General features: G+C 34.7%; 1 protein-coding gene, 1 non-coding gene and 1 pseudogene across 2 annotated transcripts; 2 read left to right on the top strand and 1 right to left on the bottom strand.

Annotated features, from left to right (window-relative positions):
• The first annotated feature begins 2,537 nt into the window (after nucleotides 1-2,537).
• Nucleotides 2,538-11,208, top strand: LOC120216714 (serine/threonine-protein kinase STY46-like). Its single transcript, XM_039214062.1, has 15 exons — nucleotides 2,538-3,004; nucleotides 3,454-3,568; nucleotides 3,768-3,865; nucleotides 4,004-4,117; nucleotides 6,624-6,678; nucleotides 6,792-6,902; nucleotides 7,198-7,248; nucleotides 7,891-8,066; nucleotides 8,139-8,246; nucleotides 8,403-8,476; nucleotides 8,585-8,760; nucleotides 9,614-9,709; nucleotides 10,508-10,588; nucleotides 10,758-10,811; nucleotides 11,058-11,208. Exons 1-15 carry the CDS (start codon nucleotides 2,817-2,819, stop codon nucleotides 11,193-11,195), a joined length of 1,635 nt encoding a protein of 544 aa, XP_039069993.1. The 5' UTR covers nucleotides 2,538-2,816; the 3' UTR covers nucleotides 11,196-11,208.
• Nucleotides 11,209-12,136: 928 nt separating this feature from the next.
• On the top strand, nucleotides 12,137-14,996 carry LOC120216712 (annotated as a pseudogene).
• Nucleotides 14,997-16,016: 1,020 nt separating this feature from the next.
• LOC120216806 lies at nucleotides 16,017-16,167 on the bottom strand. The gene has a single exon (XR_005525083.1). It is a non-coding gene; the product is annotated as a U4 spliceosomal RNA (small nuclear RNA).
• Nucleotides 16,168-18,245: the final 2,078 nt, after the last annotated feature.

An 18,245-nucleotide genomic window follows, 5' to 3' on the forward strand; every position in this document is an offset into this window, starting at 1 on the left:
TTCTAAAGTTTCTTTAATTATTCTCCTAACACTATCTTTGATAAAATATCAAATTACACGGCCGAAAAGATTGCTGGGCTGCACATTATCATCCTTCTCACGGAAGTTTTTATTCCACCCCTAAAGTAAAATATATTCTAAATACGTTCAATCATCTTATTGCACCTATTGATGTTTGAACCTGTGATCTCTAAAAACGAAAATGATTCTTTTAACCACTTAGATAAATCTCATTAAAGTTCCCATACTGCTACTATGCGTGCATACAAATTTTTTTCCAGAAAAAAGGCATACGAAACGTAATAGTAAGGTATTGAATGTCATTGTATTATTTATTTGGCATGATATTAGGAAAAAAAAGCCCCATTTGACTAAATAATTATTTTGGTCAATTTCAAAAGTAATAACCACTTTGGCTCCTATTATTTTTAAAGCATTTTAGTCCCTAATGTATCATTTTGGAACTAAAAAGTTCATCCATGAATGAAAAATGGTTAGTTTATAAATGATTAATGTTATAAAACAGGAGTTTTTATCCTAAAATAAAATGTTAGGAGCCAAAACGTTATAGAAAAAAAAGTTCAAAGTGAAAAATTAATTAAATGTTGGAAAAAATTTACTCTAAAATGAAATGTTAAGAGATAAAACTCACAAAAAAAAGGCTTAAAATGATATTTTTAATGAACATTGAGGGTTAAATTTAGCATTATACCTATTTATTTTCCATTTGCATGGCATGGTGCTTTAGAAAAGCCCAGGCCCAGGCACAGGGCCTTGATAAGTTGACATGAGATGAGATGTCATGTCACATCCTCTCCCCCTCTATCGTTCCAATAAATTGAAGTTGTGCGGATTCCATTTTTTTTTAGCGAATTGATAATTATTCCACATGCTTAATTAATTAAATATACAAAGGGTTGTTGTATCGTTCTTAATTCAGGTTTAAATATCCAAAGGGTTTTTAAATTTTAAAAATATACAGATTTAAATATTAACTCATTAACGAGTTTCAGTAATTAAAAAGATATTATATAATTATGTTAAATTATTAAAAATATTACCTTATAATCAAGTCAAATTATTAAAAAAATAAAAAATATAATTTTATATAGTTATGTATTATAAATAATTAAAACAATTTAATTATATGTATCATAGATAAATCAGTTCATATAATTTGACTAAAATAATTCATTCTTGATAGTTAATGGATAGTCTTTTATGATTTACTGGTGACATGATAATAAGTCAAATCCAAGGAGATTATTCATCATAGGCTCTTTAAAAATAGGAAAGAGATTAGAGAAAGATTCCATGGAGATGAAACTAAAAAACAAGTCGTAGTGGTTTTGGTCATGGTTTTCAGAATCGGATCGGTTAGTGAATCGGTCATGCTATCAGTTTATTAGTTTAACCGATTGAATCGTTCTGATCAGTCGGAAGAACCAGACGACGTCATAATTATTTAAAAAATTAAATTAAAATACCAAAAATATTTAATAAAAAAAAAATTTATATCACAAGTCATATTCAAAGCAAGTCATAACATATATAAGTTAAAAACCATAAATTCAAGTGAAACAAAATGATTCAAATTAACTACAACATAATATTTAAGGTAAAACATATTAAATAATAAATATAATTATATAACTATAATTAAAAAATAAATTTGGGGTTAAAAATCATAATAAAATGATATTGTTTGGTTTTATTTTTTTTTAAAACAATCTCACATGGCTAAGAAACATAGAAAAGCATCCCAAAAGTCTGAAGAGTAAAAATATAAAAACAAAACAATCTCACATTGCTAAGAAACATAACATAGAAGCGCATCACAACTAACTTCTATAAATAATAGAGGTAATTTGGCATTCAAAATCATGGAGCCTTTTAGTAAGCATTGAGTGAACTATTCTTTCACTTCAATCAAGCTCGAATTTTAGGCTTCAATCGAGCTTCTAATTTTTTTTTGAGTTCAAGCATTTTTGAGTTCAAGTTTCAATATTATATTTCGAGTTTGAGTTGAACTTGATAATTTTTAGCTTGTGAGTTTGAGTTGAGTTGAGCTTACTTTTAAAGTTTTCAAGTTCGAGTCGAGCTCAGCAATACTCGAGTTCGACTTGGCTCGTTTAACAAACGACGTTGTTTGGTTTATTTAAAAAACAAAAACAAAAATCCCGGTTTTTCCTAATTTTTCCGATTTTCAGCCGGTCCGGTTCAAACGGTTTAGCGGTTCAGACCGGTTCACTAATAACGATTCAATCAATTTAGATTAAACCGGACTAAACAACAATTCCCGATTAAACCGATTGAACGGACCGATCCGGTCCGATTTTTAAAACAGAGATTTTGATCCACATCCAAGCACATTGGGGTTTTATAAATCAAAGAATGACAAGGACATGCATAAAACAATAACAGAGCGGATGACGTATAGTTGTCATTATTAGCAATTTTGATAATCCGTGGTGATATAAACAAAGCAAGGCGAGCAATGGCATCGTTAGAATCCATGTAGATTTGTGCTGGTGCGCCACGCATTATGCCTCCCTGCTTTATCTTCCTTTTCCTTTTGTTTTCCCCCAAATTCATCACATTGTAATCTATAGAAGGACCGACTGAGGACGAGAATCACTCGGAGACACAAGCCCATGGGCGCCGCGCCAAGATGGATTCATCATGCGGTTATTTGCCAATACGTTCATCTATGATCCTTGAAGCAAAAATATTTTAACCAGCGTCGTGGAATCTTAACCAAACAATTTCTTAGTGTTTTTTTTTGGATCATATGCTTTTTGCGCCATCTTTTTGTAATGGGGGATACGGAGAGTTGCAGTAGTAGAGCGGCGGATCTGGCCCCGAGTCAGAGACGAAAACAGAGGCAAAAGATTGAAGTGTATAATGAAGTTCTTTGTCGACTTAGGGACTTGAATATTGAGGAGTCAACATTCCCTGCTTTTGAATATGAACTTTGGGCTCATTTCTCTAGACTTCCTACGAGGTAACCAACGCCGAATCCGGTCTTGTGCTTATCCTCGTTCTGTCTCCCTGGCTTATTATTCGATGAACTTGATTTGTTGAGTGATTTTCAAATATTCATGATATTTTTTTTTTGTTCGGATAAAAAAGAGGAGATGCTGAATATCAAATTAACTATACGGAATTACGGACTCACCTTCCAAAAAAAAAAAAAACTACACGGGCTCGACTTTAATCATCAGTGAGGTTTCGTTCAGAGAAGCGACTGTAATTTAACCGAGTTGCCTGACTTTTTATTTTTTGTTCCTTTTTTTTTCGTTGTTAATTTCTTAGCTCCCAAATTGAGCGTCAACAATACCATGATTTTCCCTTTATTTTGTCAAGAAACAGTAGTTAACTGTAATTTCCATTCACTGGCTCTTTTGATGTTGATTTAATTAGTTAAAGATACACTTTATTTGTTTGTTTTAGGTATGCGTTTGATGTAAATGTGGAGAGGGCAGAGGATGTTCTTATGCACAAAAGATTACTTTTGAAGGCACGCCATCCTGCTAGCAGACCTGCACTCGAAGTTCGAGTTGTGCAAGTATTTTTGCGGGAACTTCTTATTTATATTTCAGATTAAGCTTTGCCCCTTTCTTATTTAGTGATATTTGATGCTTGTTGATGAAAGAGTTGTCCTTGTCGAATTCTTTTATGTTGGTTGTTTTATCATATATCCCTTTTAAGGACTTAGAATAATTTGCTCAGCCATCTTCATCTTTTCAAATGTCTCTCTTATACAGGTTCGTTCTGCTTCAGATAGAAACCAGGTTGAATCGGTGCATATGAAGTTCGCAAGAAAAGCTGATGTTCAGTGTTCAGATTATCCCCACAAAAAGAGGCATGGTTATGTAAACATCTTTTTGGTCTCCTCTCTTTTTAAGGAATCAAAGTAGTAAATTCTAATCTCTTAAATTTTTGGTAATTTCTAACGTACTCAATGCTTTTGTTTCTCTTCTTACTTTTGCCTCTATTTTAGGGTTCATCCGCCACCTGTCTTTGGTACATCAACGGATCTTGAGCTTATGCATGAAGCTAAAAGAGCAACTAAAGATATAGAAAATATAATTAATGCCAAACCAATTCGCTATCGGTAAATACCTCTAAAGCAGCCCCCTCCTGCTGGTTGGTATTTTTCTTATTTGTTTGTGATCTGCATTAAACCATTCTCAACATCTTGGTCAGTAAACTTACTAACTATGTGGAAAACTCTATGTACACTGATTATCCATTCTTTAGGATAATTGGTGTAACACCTAGACCAGTACGACACACAATCACCCGATTCGGATGTCACACGGAACCACCGGAGTGACTGACCAATTTTTTCTTACTTTCTTTTACTTTAAAACGACCATTATAATATAATAAAACTTGTTACATCGAAGAGCTCTCAAAATAAATAAATATTTTTCAAAATATACAGACTCACTCATAACTGACTTTACAACTAAATACATTACAATTGGGTTTATGAATATACATGCACTTTAAGAAACTGGATGACGTACTCTGCTCTGTACTGGATCTGGACCTCGGTCACTCTAAATCTTTTTGAATCGGCTGATCTACTAACCTACCAACAGAAACATCCGAAGGCTGAGCTAACTAGCTCAGTGTCACACTAACAGCTGCATACTAATTGTACATCACTGGAAGGTTTAAGCTATCAAGTCTACTGATCTGATTTGCTTAGTTAGTATACTCGTATACTCACTCTCTACGCTATGGTAGACATCATGGTGCGGCTGAGGGATTCTTGCATCTCGGAGCTCACACACCCCTCTAGTCTATAGAGGATATGGCCCCCAAAATTTTGCATCGGACACCATACCCCTGACTAACCCACCCTTTGCGAGTGTCAGGCCTCGACCTTAGTTAGTCGGTTTTAAGGGCCTTGCACCCTACCTAAGGATATATCCAGACTGCAACTATACTTCTGACTCCCTGAACTAAAGGAATTCGGGTTTCCGAATAGTTTTCCGAGCATCAAACAAGGCTAGTCTTACTTGATCCTACTTTATTTACGTTTCTAAGTTTGATTAAACACTTTTAATATTGTTCTCACTTAGTCTTATTAGGGAGTAATAATGAGCTTTTGGGAAACCTCACTTACCTCTATACTTTCTCTTTACTTAAAGCCCATTTCTCAACCTTGGTATTGAAACCGACCTTACAATATTGATACCATCGCTTGCCTCTACACTTACTCGTGCTTTAAAGCTCAAACCATACCCTTTGTATCGATACTCCTACAGCCATTCCAACAATTGCAACCCAACATAAAACACCTTCTATAACACTTATTCTAGTGTTTTAAGCATTTTTGATCCCCTTTATGGCCATACTATGGGTATAAGGCCTCCTGGACAACGTTTTAGGCCATTTTTAACATTTTGGGCAGGGGTTTCGAAACCTCTGGCAGAATGTCATTCTGGACAAGAGGTTTCTAAACCAACCCAGGGGTTTCGAAACCTATATTGCATAATTCATTTTTTAACCCGAGAAAACTCTCCAAAACTCTCTAAAAACCTTTCCAAAGTCCTCAAACTCCTACCTTGAGGTTTCCCATTTATTATTAAGTCTTATGTGATATTAAAGGGCATAAATAAGGTTCTTAAACATGCTATAACACCATTACAATGAATCTACCATTAAACTATACTCAACAAGCTTCAACCATAATTCTCAAGCTAAAATCTTAACTTTCTAGCTAAAACTTATTTCTAATGATCTACAACTGATATGAGGAAGTTGTAAGTGTGTTACCTGGCCTTCTTGGTTGCTAAACTCCTCTTGAATCAACTAGAAATCACTTTTCTTTTATCTTTAGCTTTGGAACCCTCTCACCCCTTTAACTAATCAAAGGCAATTAAAGGAATTACTAGCTTTTCTAAGACTTGAAACTAAGTTTAAAACACTCTATACTACTTAATATTACTCAAACAAGCTTAAATCTCTTGGTTTCTTTCAAACTCCCAAAAACCCATTTTTGAAAACTAACAACAAAACTAAAGATTAAGGGCTTGAAATGAAGTTTAAGGGATAGAGAATATGATTCTTACTATGGTTTCTTCTAATTTGGCTTGGGATTTGAAAAGCTTCTAACTTTTTCTTTGTTCTTGGGAAGGAAAAATAAGAGAGAAAAGAAGAGTAAGAAGGGAAGATATTTTTGGGGCTTAGTTTTTCATGTGAAAAACACCTAAATAATAGAGTTTTCTCTTTAAACCAATTATGGGTAAGCTACTCTTCTGGTCCCTCTCCTTCTAACTCACTTTTAAAAGAATCACTTCTCTTATACTCTTGGGCCTTATTTAAGCCCAATACCTATATAACTTGGTCCAACTATTTTGATTGGTTTGACTTAAAGATTTTGGGTTGAACCAAACTACTAACCCGGATTTCGGAGTATTACAATTGGTGTCGTATGCTTTCTTGTCAACAATGTCATCTATGCTTCCTATCCAAAATTATATTAACTTATTTTGGATTCTCACTTGTGAACGAAAGCTATTCGACTTTTAAAGTAAGTCTTTTTATTTATTCTGGAAGTCTGTATTTGAGTGTTTGTGAAACAATTTGCCTAATTCATTTCTTAGGTTGATGCATGAGATAACTATTTCAACAAATGACAAACCAAAACTTCTAACACAGGTAGTCGCCGTTTCCTACTTTTTATAGTTGTATTAACATTTTTTGGAAACAATATCTGGTCAGTAGTAATTTTTCAATTTATTATTTTAAGATATTTCATGTTGAAATTTCAGGTTACTTCTTTATTATCTGAACTTGGGCTGAACATACAAGAAGCACATGCTTTTTCCACAACAGATGGTTATTCCTTGGATGTGTTTGTTGTTGATGGTTGGGCTCTTGAGGTATTTAACCCTTTCTTCTTTTCTGATATTATGCCACACCAAGTCACTATCACTTGGGAAGAACATCACAGAGTTCCCAATGGTGTTAATAAAATGTGCATCAGTCTTTTATGCTGCATATTTATGGCACTATGATTGATTTCTGTCTCTCTTGTTTATATCTGTCTTGAAGTAGTGTTTATATATATATATATATCTTACGTCTTGCCCAATTAGACATTTGCTTTTCTAAATTGTGTTCCTCTCCACCAATAGCTCGCTGTGATTGTCATGCTTTTATATTTATGGTTTCTAGGATACCGAGCAACTCAGAAATGTATTGATGAAGGAGATATCCGAAGTTGAGGTATGCTGAGCTGCTATTCTATCTTATAACTGCAATAATTCATTATTTTGATGTCACTTTCTTACTAATGGTAGAAAAGGAGGGTTTGTTTGTCACCTTTTACATTTTCATATAACTTTTAAGGTATTTTGCTTCTAATGGTTATATTTCAACCCAAGAAATTCGTCTGATCAGGTTCTAAATTTGTATTAAATCTGAAGTGAGTATTCTCTCCACCCCATCCACCAAACAAAGAAAAACACCTGAAGTGAGCGCGGAAATATTTAATTATGTTCTGACATTTATCTTACGATACTGATGAAGATTTTGATTGATAATGAAAAATTAACTGTGTTTTCGTTTTTTGGTACTACAAAATTTGGTGTACATCTAGGTGCAGTATGTGTTTTGTGCATTTAATATCATTCTCTTTTGGAGGATATATCCTAATTATCTGGGAAATTTTAACAAATTGAATTTGCTCCTTTTTTTATTATCCTTTTCTTTTGCTCCTGCCTCTGCTTCTTTTCTCTTGTCATTCCAACATATGTATTATCTTGTTAAAAGAAGTGGATAATCATTATCGAGGAAAACATTGAAATACCTTGTTTTTATGATCTTCTAGCCATGCATTGGCCTCTCATAGTTTCAATTGCTTTGCAGAAGCATTCCAATTTAAAGTCTCCTGCCGTATATCATGTTAGGGAGCTAGAGCAAACTGGAAATAAACTTAATTCCAATCATGTAAATATACATGGTATTGGAAATGATGTTCGGGAAATTGATACTAGCCTGTTGAAGTATCAAAGTAAACTGGCTTCCTGCTCCTATGGTGATTTGTGAGTTCTTTATCCTTAATGCCATGCTCTGTTCGTGTATGATACTTGTAAATCATATTGTGATGCATGCAGGTATAAAGGTACTTTCTGTGGTCAAGATGTTGCTATCAAAGTTCTTAGGACTGAGCATCAGAATGAGAACCTCCGAAAGGAATTTACTCAAGAAGTTAATATCATGAGGTCTGTTTAATCGTTGTAGTTACTGCAGCCATTCTTCGTCTACTATCATCTACACCCTACTATCATGAAATTTCCTTTGGGTTCTTTAAGAAAAGATAAACTACCATCTACACCCTACTATCATGAAATTTGTTTTTGCTTCTTTGGAATTTATAGGAAAATTAGACACAACAATGTTGTTCAATTCATCGGTGCATGTACCAGCCCTCCTAGCTTGTGCATTGTGACAGGTTTGTTTTATGCTATTTTCTATATAGACTTGTTTGCCTAACTAGACGTAATTTCATTTTCTTTTCCAAGTTCATTTCAATTTCAATTATATGTCTTTTTTTTTACAGAATTTATGTCTGGTGGAAGCATTTATGACCTTCTGCAAAAACAAAAATCTGGTTTTAAGCTTCCATTCTTACTCAAAGTAGCAATTGATGTTTCAAAGGGAATAAGCTACTTGCATCAAAATAGTATAATGCATAGGGATTTGAAAGCTGCCAATCTTTTGATGGATGCAAATGGAGTAAGAGATGCACTTGTTTATATTATTTACTGATAAATTCGTTGCTAATCAAAATTTGAATGCTGCCAATCAAAATAGTATAATGCATAATATTAATTATTTTAATTTATAAAATTTATTATTAGATGTTCTTTTTAATTGAGAAAAGTTTATTTAATGAAGACTTTAAGTTCAAAAGAAAAGTTAAAAATGAGTGGGTATTTTATTAATTAACGAGAAAATCGATAATTAAAGTTAAAACTACTAATTTATTAAATTATCAAAAGTAAATATGTCATTTACTATTTGCACCTTTGAATTTGTTACTTTTATATATAGTATTGATAGCTGACAATTTTTTTTATAACGATTGGCGCACATTGATGATTAAGATTTGAGGAGAAACAAAAAATAACGAATAGAACACATCTCTTGTCGCAACCATGCTTGTACTATTTTTTCTTTCCACTGGCGCTGTACTTGATAATAGTCCTATTATTAGTAGTAGTAGTATTTTTGCGAAGAGGGAGGGTGGTTCTTTTTCCCAATGTACAAGGCACCTGATGGACTTGAGATTTCTGTATATGCTACTAGGCGTTTGGTCAGTGACCATATTCCGATTTGGTGTCCTAGTATCTGGTATTTATTTGGTATTAGCGGTCAAACTCAATCAACGTATTAAACCAGGAGAAGTTTTTTTTTCTTAAAAAATTTAATTTATTTTGGGAGTGAGGAGTTAGATGCTTATAACATGAAGTATCGACCATTTTTGGTCCATTTGTTTGCATTCAGATTATGCGTATGCTCAATATATACCCAATGACATGCCCTTGATTTCAATCTTCCCTTACACCCCTAATGATCTGTGTCACAGGTTGTCAAGGTAGCTGATTTTGGTGTCGCTAGGGTGCAAGCTCAACCAGGTGTGATGACTGCAGAAACTGGAACATATCGTTGGATGGCTCCAGAGGTTGGTATTCTTGTATATTTTATTCTTTCCTGGATATTTAACTTTTCGGTTACTTTGTAAAAATAAATGCCTGCAACAGATATCGTTGGATGGCTCCATAACAAATCTAGTTTTTTAAAGCCAGTTCTAGCATGCAATCCGCGGGATGCTTGCCCTAAACGGGCCTTTGTAAAATCGTTTAATGGCCACTAAGGGCAGTCTAAATTTCTTTTCAGTGAATTCTTGAATAGGTGAAGGATTTAAGGGATTGTTTGCTGTGGTGAAAATTGAAGGTCATCAACGGTTTTGCTGCATTTACCAGAGACCATGAATTGAGATTGTAAGAGGTGACGGTCTAATTAATAAAGAAGTTAACCTGAGTAGAACTAGGAGGAAGGTATTGATCGAGTTATTTTTTGTTGGTGCATAGCTTTTATTTTGGTTGATGACCTTTACAGATTTTCTATTCCTTTGTCAGTTTTAAGATGATCTTATGTTTCTATTTTTTTTTTCCAATTTTTTCTAGATAAAGGGTGTGGATTTTATGTTTCTTATTTCGGTTTCCTGTCCGTAATCTCGTTTACAAGTATAGCATAAGCAAACCTTGAAACTTGGAGTTGATAGTACTACAAATAGGAGTTGCATAACTTATTCAGCTTTCTTTTAACTATAACTATTTCATTTAGCACACACCCATAAATTTATGAGATGACCTTTTTGATGACATTCCAGACCATGACTGTATTGATGATTTACATTATTTGCCTTAGCAGTTTCATCCTGCTCTCTGACATAATATCTGCTCTTGGTCCATGGAAGGTGATTGAGCACAAACCATATGATCACAAAGCTGATGTTTTCAGCTTCGGAGTTGTTTTATGGGAACTGCTTACTGGAAAGGTAATCTTTTGGCAATATTTTGGTTGTATCTTTTCATCTTATTTTTTTTTTCTTTTTCTTCACTGAAGTTTACTTGATCTTTATGTTAAGGTTTATTTTGGTTAATTTTTTATTCTTGTAGTTTATGTATGTACAGATGAAAACATCTAACTTTTGTAATTGATGCCAGCTTCCATACGAGAATTTAACACCTTTACAAGCAGCAGTGGGCGTAGTCCAGAAGGTATTCTTTTAAAAGATAGAGCGAGCATAACTCTCTTGTTTTAGTGACATGCACATCCATGTGTATCCATTGTCCTTGTATGTATATATTCCTTCATTTCACATGATGAAGTATTAGGAAAATTCAGTGTTGTTATTGTCTTTTAGGATTGTTTGTAATTGTTTCACTACAATATTTGCGGTTCATAACTACCAAGCAACATAATAGACTTGAACCAACAGAGAGTTTTCCCTGTCTGGATTTCAGGGTCTAAGGCCTGTTATTCCTAGACATACTCAGCCAAAATTTGTGGAGTTGCTGGAAAGATGCTGGCAACAGGATCCATCTCTGAGACCTGAATTCTCTGAAATTTCAAATATTTTGGAAGACATGGCCAGTAGATAGAGGAGAAAGTTGTGAAAAATCATCCTTTGCTTATTTCTTTTCGTTAAGAAATGTCATGTAACCTTGACAAGGGTTACGTGAAAAACGAGAGGAGAGTGGCTTGTAATATGCATGCTATTTTGTTTTTTTCTTTCCACGTGTGGATTTAAACGCAATATTTTCAAAGTAATGAACACCAAAGCTAACGTGGCAGTTTATTATGCAATCTGCGAATATATTCTCTCTCTAGAATTTGCACTTACAAGGAGGAGATGCCTCTGATCGATAATCATCTACTGCAGTTCATGAAGGAAATGGATATTTGGCAGTATGGCTACCTTGCAAGAGAATTATTCCTTGTTACACAGATTGATTTCGCAGTTTCATATTCTATTTTTAAGCCCCGGCTATGGATTCTCTATTGTGATTGTTGTTAAATCATTTTGAGTGAACAAAGAATGATCACATACCAGAGGAAGACCATAAACACGTACGTGACAGCTCGTTGCTCAAGCATTTTCTCTATCTGAAAAAAAGCTTTTTCAACAGAGAATATATGCAATAGAGTGATATAAAGATCTTTCCAGATAACCGATTCGCTCATTTAGGTCTTAATCAACCATTCTTTAAGCAGAACGTGCAAGGTTTGATATCAAACAATTTTAAATTTTATTTTGATTGGAAAAATGATGTTTTTTCATGGTTTTGGTATGTCTTAATTGACTGACAATTAACACTTTTAAAATTTTATATATGCATGTATTAAAAACTAAAAACTAAACAATAACTTTATATATGAAAACTAATCCAAGTGGAAGCCTCTTAGTTCTCGGAGGAGACAATGGTCGAGAGCTTCATTTTTCATGGGACCGTAAGTACTACAGCTCCACATGAAAAGAATCTAGACGATAATTTCGGGCTGGACATTGGAATTTATGCTACATGCAAACGAAAAAAAGAAGAGGAAAAGACTCCATCACCATGAGATGCTCTTGGAACTTTTCCAATCACATGGCTCGTGACACAAGTGTGTGTTCACAAATGCAATTTGGCTTGGCTCCATCGTCTTTCACCTTAACAGTGCTCGAATATTTTCCAGGAAAAAATATCTCCTACTGTCCCGCCATTTAAAAGGTGCACTGAATGGTCATCAGTACACACCTTAAAATGGAGCCATTGAGAAAGTCTTTGAAATCATACTGTTCTAATGCAAAACAACACCAAGGCCCTGAAGAGCAACCCCTCCTGATTCACTCCAACTACAGTGATACGGCAGAGTCGGTTTATGCTCGCGAGCAGGGCCAAGGAGATGTAGTTGTCAACATAGACAGTAACGATGCCAAAGAAAATTGGAACACCTCAAAGGTTGGACAACCTTCAGGTTCATCGAAGAAATTCAAAGTTTCATTTCACGAAGTGCTGACCGAAGCTGTGCGGCAGAAGGGCAAGGACTTGCCAGGACAAAGTGAAGCACGACAATGGTCTTTCGATTCTGGGGTAGGGCGATTTTCGAGGAGTGGTTCAGGAGATTATCTTCGGCAGAACTCATGGAGGCAACTGGTGAACAAGACCAAGTCCAGGTTACTCGACCCAGTTGAGCACCGATACAGAAGGAGCTACTCCGAAGAAGAAGGGTTCAACGAAAATAGCCATGAAGAGGAAGACATGGAAGACAATCCAGATGAGTACAAGGCACTGAAATTGAGTGCATTGAAGATACTTCAGTGGTTAAGTCTGGTTCTCCTTATAGCAGCCTTAGTTTGCAGCGTCCTCATCCCTGGTCTCAAAAGACTAAGGCTTTGGGATCTTCACTTATGGAAGTGGGAGATCATGGTCTTGGCATTAATCTGTGGACGACTCGTTTCGGGTTGGGTAATTCGGCTAGTCGTGATCTTAATCGAGCGCAATTTTCTTCTGCGGAAACGAGTTTTGTATTTCGTTTACGGATTGAGGAGGCCTGTTCAGAATAGCCTCTGGTTGGGTCTTGTATTGCTTGTGTGGAACTGGATATTTGATGACAAAGTCCAGAAGGAGACCAACAGCAAGGTTTTACCCTACGTGACAAAGATTATCATATGTTTCTTGGTGGCTACATTTGATATGGCTCGTCAAAACCCTCCTCGTTAAGGTCCTCGCTTCATCATTCCATGTAAACACCTTCTTTGACAGAATCCAGGAAGCTCTTTTCAATCAATATGTCATTGAGATGCTCTCTGGTCCACCCTTGTTCGATATAAATAGCGCCAAACCAGAGGAAGAGGATAAGGTAACCAAGAACGAGGAGTCGCAAGCAGAAGTAGGAAGTGGGAAACAACAAAATACCAGTGTAGTTGAGAATGGTCCAAGAACTCAGAGGAGAATACCTAAGAGGAAAGATGATGATATCCAACTCGACCACCTTCGAAAGCTGAATCAGAAGAACATATCAGTTTGGAATATGAGAAGGATGATTAAAATGGTCAGCCGCGGACACTTGACTACCCTGGATGAGCAGATACTCAACTCCGAGAAAGATGATGAATCTTCAGTGCAGATTACAAGTGAATGCCAAGCAAACGAAGCATCGAAGAAGATTTTTCAGAATGTTGCTAAGCCAGATTCTCAGTAAAATTCTTGTTCCCCTGTCTCAAACTGTAAACTATCTATGTTCAATGATGTTGTCATGCTAATTAATTTAATTGACATGAATCTCCTATCAGATACATTTACCTGACAGACATTATGCGGTTTTATGGATCGAGACGAATCTTTGAAGGCATTGAATCTCTTCGGAGCAGGAACGGAAGAAGAAGGAATCAGCAAGGCATCACTCAACAATTGGCTGGTAATTGGAGTATAATTCATATTTTGCCTTGATTTGTTGAGAAACACACTAAAACACTTTTTTTCCTCTTCAAGGTGAATGCCTTCAGAGACCGGAAAGCACTCACGTTGTCCCTAAATGATACAAAAACTGCCGTGGATGAACTCCATAACATGTTGAACATAGTAGTAGCCATTATCATTGTCATAATCTGGCTCATGATACTCGGTATCCCTGTCACCCACTTCCTCGTTTTCATAAGCTCACAACTTCTGTTGGTGGTGTTCATCTTTGGGAATACATGCAAGACAGTCTTTGAAGCCATAATCTTTTTATTTATAATGCATCCATTCGATGTGGGCGATCGCTGCGAGGTGGATGGAATGCAGGTAACTTGCTTCCTTTTCCTTTGTTTCCAGGGTCAATACGTTGATCACTATTCAAACATTGTTGTGTTTGAGCTCAGATGATAGTTGATGAAAGAAAGAATTACAGGGTAAAAAACCTTCTTAAGATTATCTTCTCTGTCATTGTCAAACAAAGTGCGTGTATGAATTGAGGTTTGCAAGCAGGTATATCGAGAGCAGGGAGCACCACTGGCATGGTAACCCGCTGGTGGTTGTGACGGACGTAGAAGAGATGAACAAACTGAAGATATTGGTGGCGTCGAAGCACAGAATGAACTACCAAAACATGTCGGACAGATGGATTAGGAGAGGGCATTTACTTGAAGAAATGATTAAGATACTTAAAGAGCTTGACATTGAATATAGGTTGCTGCCTATGGATGTGAATGTGAAAAATATGCCGACTTTGGTCTCACATAGGCTTCCTTCAAACTGGAGTGCTTGTGTTAACTAAAGCTTATAACTCGTGTGGAAGATCGAACAATGTCCGCAAAGGCTGCTTAACTCGGTAGTTAACGAGGGAGCACTTGCCTCAATAATCTCTGTTTACTGCTCTTTTGTTTGTGAAAATCTCTAGTCTTGACCAAATGACAAGTGCATTATTACTCTCGAGTATTTAAATTCTTATTTGAGGAGTTGGTAAAAGAGGGGTAAACTACATGTTTAGTATTTAAAATATTACTTTTATTCTATTTTGGTACTTCAACTTTATTTTTTTTCAAGCCCTAAGGGTCACCTTTGCCCTTGCAGTAGACCAAATTTATCATTTTCGTCCCTATCATATTTTCGCATCAATTTAGCCCTCAAAGTTGTTTAATTGCATCATGTTATGCCTTTCCCCTAACTTAAAACTCTAAATTATAGACCATAAGTGTTTAGAGGTAATAGGATCATGATTTAGAGTTTAGGGATTATAATTTAAGGTTTTAAGTTAGGGGTAGGGTTATAGAATAATGCAATTGAGCAACTTCGAGGACTAAATTGATGCGAAAATACGATAGACATGAAAGTTATAAATTGAGTCTACTACAGGGCAAAAGTTACATTTTTTTTTGCCTTTTTTCCAAAATCATATCTAATTTTTAGTTTAAATTTCATTTTAGTATATATTATTAAAGTTTAAATTTCATTTTGGTATCTATCATTATAAACTTAATAATAATATTAATGTGTCACCACATGATAATGTCACATCATCATTGAAAAAATAAAAATATAAAATCAGCCATTATACTATTTTTTTTACAACGATATCGAATTTAAACCAAATGAAACGGTATAATTTTGAAAAAAAATAATAATTTGGATACCAAAATGAAATAAAAAAAATAATAGTTTAAATATAGTTTACCCAAAAAACCAGGTGGTGACACCTATTGCTCAAATCCATCGATTATTTTGAAGCCCATAACAGTAATTTCATCAATTATAATGTCCAAACATTTCAAATTGTGCAGGATAATTTTCTCTGCAGCCGAAAGGGCTTTTTGATTTGCGCTTCTGTTTGCAGCTTTCTCCAAACGATGACATGAACTCGGGCTTCTTGATCTGATGATTTTCTGAACATAAAAACATGAGCCCACCTCTGACAAATTTATTTAACATTTCAAACATTTAAACTAGTAATTGTAGGGCTTTACCCCAAAGGGAGCCCTTCCAGAAATTCTCGAAGGCCGGGGGCAAGCCCAGGTCTAAGAGGGGGTTTGGAAATAGTTTTCAACCGGTAATAGACGCGCCTCTGTTATAACCTCATGAGCTGCGTCATTGCCCCAAGCGGAAAGATGCTTCTTGTCTCGCCACTAATTGTTTCTATAAACCCATGCCCTCGTATCTCCTGTGCTGCAGTCTTCTAATGCCCCCAGTTATCGGAATGAACCCATTCCAAACAAGGACTGGAACTAATAATGTTTACTGTCAAGCTACGACCCAGTGTATGAGATTCACCACAATCCCTAATCCTGGATTTGCTTCCAGACCCTCCCATCTCGGTCTCCTAAGTCCCAACTATTATGAAAATTTATATATATAAGAAAACTATTATAAAGAAACAGATTAAATGAAATGCAAAGGAAAAAAAGAAGTTATTCATTTTTAATTTTATATTTAGGGTTTAGAGGTAAATATGATCCTTAAAAAATAGATATCAGCTTAAGAAAGTTCATCAAATTTAAGTGTTAATTGTATATTAAACTTTATTAATGATATAAATTTAATAAAAATATAATGTTATCTTAATTAATAAATAAATGAGACATAACAATTTCTATTGATCTTAAGAAGTTTATATTACTAGAATATTAGAAATGACTAAAGATTAAAAATATATAAATCTCGATGAATAGTTTTTGTTCAGTAGAGCCGGAAAGAGATGTTACAAGTATAATAATCTTAGACGAAAAAAATAAAAATAAAATATTTTATTAATAATTGAAAAGAACGGTATAGAAATAAATACACGTTTTTTACAGAATAATCAATTGAAACGAGTTGAGGTCTGCAGCTACGTAGTTTTCTTAAGATAAATTTTTAGCCATTCTAATGGTGCTTCAGATTGTTGGTCGTTTGTCTCCCAATATACTGCAACTAGATGATCAACTACATTTGCACTTCTACAGATATCACAAACTATTCCTTCGCTTTCATCTATCACCAAAAAACTAGAGAAGAAGAAAACAATTCCCTTTCAATTGTTTTTGAGTTATTTGAATTGTGTTTAACCTAAGATATTTACGCGGTATTTATAGGGGTTTTACATAATAAATTATTGGAAATTTTTGACTTAATGAAACATTTAATAAGATAATCAATAACCATAAACAAACAATTTACAAATTTACAGTATGAATTAAAGGAATCTTTTAATATTTATCCTTTTAATTCCAAAACTGAATTTTGAAAAGATATGCTCTTTTTTAGAAGAAAAAAAATTAAATTTGGGTTAAAATATCTGCAAGTCCACGGAGGGCATGATCGATCAGATTTTTATGTCACCCATATCGTTCATGTCTGCACATTTACGAACCATCATTTTTCCATGTTTTCCTCAACAATGTTTGAATCAATTTCTTATATAAAGCTCCAAAATTATCATTTTTCCAACAATCCACTACATGAATGAAATTGATCATTTTATCAAAACATTTTAATTCGATGTGGTGTTAGATTCTATGATTGGTAGTTGGATAGGATAGGTAGATGTTCTCTTTTAAACATTCCCTTGTGACAACATATTTACTTTATTGGCTAACCAATAGACTTGATGTCCTTGAATTGTTATGTCGTTTGTGTAAATGATGATATACTTTACACAACTTCCCTTCAGACAATAATTTTAGTTATCATGAGTATATCCTTAAAGCCATGAACATCACCTAATTTTGAAAGAATTATGCCCAATAGTCTTCTTGAAGCAGCCTCACTTCTGTACCACCCCGAATCCCGGGTTAGAAGTTTTAGACTAACCCGAGAGGGGCTTTGGGTTAATTTCTAACTAGTAAGAGTTTTGACCCAAATTAAAGTGGATTTGGGCTTGAGGTAAGCCCAATAGGGAGTAAAAAGGGTATTTTTAATCTATAGCCAACCCTATTTTTTTCTTCATTTCCTTTATCTTCTTCCAAGTTTCCACCTTTTCTCTTCTTATTTTTCCTTCAAGTATGCTAGTTAAAGGAGGTAACTTGGTGGCTTTATAACCCTAGTTCTACAACACCAAGGTAAGGAATAAATTCAACATCTCTAAAGCTTTCATTTGAGCCCTCAACTTCACATTTTCACCATGAGAGCCAATAACGAGTTTTTATGGGGTTTAAGAGTTTCAAGATTTTAGCCCGTGTTCAGTAATTTATAGGTTTATGAAGCATTCTT

Source organism: Hibiscus syriacus, unplaced genomic scaffold (assembly GCF_006381635.1).
Source record: "Hibiscus syriacus cultivar Baekdansim isolate YM2019G1 unplaced genomic scaffold, ASM638163v2 tig00110163_pilon, whole genome shotgun sequence".
NCBI classification, from domain to species: domain Eukaryota; kingdom Viridiplantae; phylum Streptophyta; class Magnoliopsida; order Malvales; family Malvaceae; genus Hibiscus; species Hibiscus syriacus.

Excerpts from the sequence above, each read along its gene's own strand:
- LOC120216714 (XM_039214062.1), top strand. The coding sequence starts at position 2,817 with ATGGGGGATACGGAGAGTTGCAGTAGTAGAGCGGCGGATCTGGCCCCG. Across the intron at positions 8,067-8,138 it reads TCCTGCTCCTATGGTGATTT|GTATAAAGGTACTTTCTGTG; the intron begins GTGAGTTCTTTA and ends TGATGCATGCAG. Across the intron at positions 8,477-8,584 it reads TAGCTTGTGCATTGTGACAG|AATTTATGTCTGGTGGAAGC; the intron begins GTTTGTTTTATG and ends TTTTTTTTACAG.